This window comes from Acanthisitta chloris, unplaced genomic scaffold, assembly GCF_000695815.1.
Source record: "Acanthisitta chloris isolate BGI_N310 unplaced genomic scaffold, ASM69581v1 scaffold19599, whole genome shotgun sequence".
Classification (NCBI taxonomy): Eukaryota; Metazoa; Chordata; class Aves; order Passeriformes; family Acanthisittidae; genus Acanthisitta; species Acanthisitta chloris.
The window spans coordinates 193-3,566 of record NW_008691084.1 but is presented as its reverse complement, the minus strand read 5'-3'; the positions used below and the strand labels follow the sequence as shown (position 1 = coordinate 3,566).

The 3,374-nt window shown below is 60.9% G+C and overlaps 1 protein-coding gene across 1 annotated transcript in view; it reads right to left on the bottom strand.

Moving 5' to 3' along the window:
• The window catches only part of LOC103809281 (chromosome unknown open reading frame, human C20orf27), a gene marked incomplete at its 3' end in the record, with an annotated part of 4,958 nt that extends 2,240 nt beyond the window's left edge, over positions 1 to 2,718 (bottom strand). Inside the window, exons 1-2 of the mRNA XM_009082107.1 lie at positions 2,700 to 2,718; positions 727 to 863 (exon numbers count right to left, since the gene is read on the bottom strand). Of these exons, the coding sequence (XP_009080355.1) occupies positions 727 to 863; positions 2,700 to 2,718 (156 nt within the window). The remainder of the gene's footprint in view (positions 1 to 726; positions 864 to 2,699) is intronic.
• Positions 2,719 to 3,374: the final 656 nt, after the last annotated feature.

Here is a 3,374-nt window from a genome sequence, read left to right as displayed (position 1 = left end):
AACCCCCCCCCAAACGGGGCTAAGGGGACACTGCCACCTGTGTCCCTTGTCACCAAGGGCCAGCAGGTCCCCAAGGCCACCCTGGTGCTGGAGGTGACCATGAGAACTGGGGGGAATGGGTAGATCCAGAGGGAATGTCACTCTGGAGTCATTAGGAGATTCAGAGACATCTCTGGGGGGAGTGACAGTGACCTGGAGGGAAGGGACAGAGTCTGCATGAGTGACAGTGGCACCTTAGGGACTGTCCTGGGGTCACAGGCAGGAGGTGACACCTGGGGAGTCACAGGCAGGAGGTGACACCCAAGGGGGCTTCCACCTGTCCTCCCTGGATGATGCTGTGGAGTGCCACGGATTTGGGGGTGTCCCAGTGCTACCCTGGCTGTGACAGGGAGGAAGTAACATGTGACACCCCAGCCTGAGCCCTGGACTGGCCGTGGAGCCAGGAAACCACCTCTGGAACCACCAAGATTGTCCCCAGAGCCTCTCAGAACCCCCCAGGACATCCCCAACCCCACTCAGAGGACAGAGCCAGCCCAGGGTGGTGACTTGTGACACCCCAACCTGGGCCCTGGGCTGGTCACAGAGCCATGGAACCACCTTTAGAGCCACCAAGGTGTCCCCGGAGCTCCCACAGAGTCCCCCCAAAGCCTCCCAGAGCCCCCCCAGGACATCCCCAACCCCTGTGTAGGGACAAGGCCAGCGCAGGGTGTCCCCCTGTGTCCCCACCTTGACGAGGAAGCTGCCATCCTTCTCCCGTGGGACCATCACAGGCGAGTCGTGCAGTTTGTCCTCAAAGTGGACGTGTGTCCCCTCTGGGGGGGCAGTAGGGGCGAAGCGCAGGGCCCCCCCCTTGGCCTTGCTGCCTGCACACACACACACACACACACACACACACACACACACACACACACACACACACACACACACATTTGTCATCTCTCCCTGGCACAGCCCCAGGGCTGGGACTCCTCTCAAAGGGGCTCTGGGGGGACAGGGATGGAGGGTGAAGTGCTGGGACAGTCACCCATTGACTGTGGGCTGGGGACAAGGGGACACAGGGCACAGGGGGAAAGGTGTGGAAGTGCCACCAGCCCATGTCCAGAGGGTCCCCAAGGATCCTCAAGAGATCCCAAGGCTCAGCAGCATCTGTTCCCTCAAGCGACTTCCTTAGGACAAGTGGAGACACAAGGACACAGGTGACAGAAGGAAAGTGTAGAAGTGCCACCAGCCCATGTCCAGAGGGTCCCCAACAGTCCCCAGGTGTCTCCAAAGGTCCCCTGGGCTTGGCAGAATCTGTTCCATCCTGTGACCTCCTCAGGAGGAGCAGTGCCACAGCCTGGGTAGGAGACACAGGACACAGGTGTCAGGGGACAAGGGACATGGAAGAGTGTGTGGAAGTGCCACCAGCCCGTGTTCAGAGGGTCTCTAAGGGTGTCCAGGTGTCCCCAGGGGTTCCTGGGGGTCCCCAGGGAGTGCCACCAGCTGATGCCCAGAGGGCCCCCAGGGGTCCCTAGGTGTCCCCAAGGATCCCTGAGGGTTCCCAAGGGTCCCTGAGGATCCCCAAGGGTCCCTGAGGGTCTCCTGGGCTCAGCACCATTCACTCCCTCGTGCAACCCCTCGGGACAAGGAAGGGACACAGCTGGGACACTGCCACCGGGACAACGCAGCTTCCCATCCATCCCATGCCTGGAATTCTGGGTATCCGCCCCAGTTCCCTATCTCTGCCAGGACATCACCTCCCTGGGAACACCACTGGCCCCGCAGGACCCCCCAGAGGCACAGCCCCCGAGGGATATTTCACGTGTGCCTTTCCAACAAGCGATTTTCCAAGGAAAACCAACCCCTCCTCCTCCTCCCCCGTCACCCCCATGTGGCAGCAGATTGTCGCCTCCTTCCCAGAAGAAAAGGCCCTTTGTGCCGGGAATTGCGGGATGCAATGTCCCACATTGTCCAGCGGGAACGGCGCGGCCGCACACAGAGCGGGAACAAGGGACACGCAGGAGACACTCCCGGCCAAGGGCAGGTGGCCCAAGGACCTCTGTGACAGGGACAGACACCTGGGGGACACACTCGGGGGGTCCTAGGAAAGCCTGGAGGGGTGACAGTGGCACCTCAGGGACTGAGGTCCCTGGAGAGGGGACAGGAGCCCCCCCGAGACAGAAGCAGTGTCCCCCCACCCCCACCCCAGTCCCCTGTGGTCATGGACCTGCTCAGCTGCTCCAAGGGCTGCTCCAGTAATCCCTGAATCCCTGGATACAGGCAGAGGGGACCCTAAAAGGTCAAGGCAAAAGGTCCAGGCAGCTCCTGGATCCCTGGATACAGGCAGAGGGATCTCCTGGGAGGGCACAGGGGCCCCAAAAGCTCCAGGGATCCCTTGAATCCCTGGATATGGGTAAAGGGAATCCGAAAAACTCCAGGGATCTCTGAATCCCTGGATATAGGCAGAGGGATCCCCTGGTAGGGATGAAAGACCCCAAAAACTCCAAGAAGACCTCAGATCCCTGGATCCTGGCAGAGGGACCACTCAGCAGGGACAAGGGACCCCCTGGCAGGGACAAGGCATCCCAAAAGCTCCAGGGCCCCCTCAGATCCCTGGATACTGGCAGAGGGGTTCCCAAAAGCTCCAGGGACGCCTGAATCCCTGGATATGGGCAGAAGGACCTCTGGGAGGGGCCAGGGCCCAGGCTGGCGACACTCACCCTTTCCAGCTGTGGCCATGTGTTCCTGTCACCGTCGGTGTCCTCCTCGGTGGTCAGGGGGGCATCCTGGAGCTGGAAGGGAATGGGCAGGGAATGAGCTGGGAATGGGGTGGCAATGGGCATGGGAATGGGCAAGGGAATAAGGAGGGAACAGAATGGGAACGGGAAGGGCAAGGGCAAGGAAAGGGCAGAAAAAGGACAGGGAATGGGCAGGGAAGGGGGAGGTAATGAGGAAGGAATGGGAAGGGAATGAGCAGTGAAAGGGCAGAGAATAGGAAGGGAATGGGAAAGGAAAGAGCGAGGAATGGGCAGGGAAAGGCGAGGGAATGGGGAAGGGAATGGGGAAGGGAGCGAGCAGGGTATGGGGGAGGAAATGGGGAAAGAATGGGAAGGGAATGAGCTGGGATTGGGCAGGGAAGGGGCAAGGAATGGTGGCACCGTATGGCCACAATTCCAGTGGCTCCGGCACAGTCCTGCCTGGGAGGAGCCTGTGGAAGCGCCGGCAGCATTCCAGGGCCTAGTACCATGGTGATGGGCACCCCCAGGGAGCGACTCCCCATGGATCCGGGAAAGGTGGCGTTTGGGACACGCCTATCCTGTGCCTCAGTTTCCCCATTCTGTCCCCAAAATGCTCCAGCAGATCCCAGTCCAAGGAAGCCATTCCCAGCTGGAAGC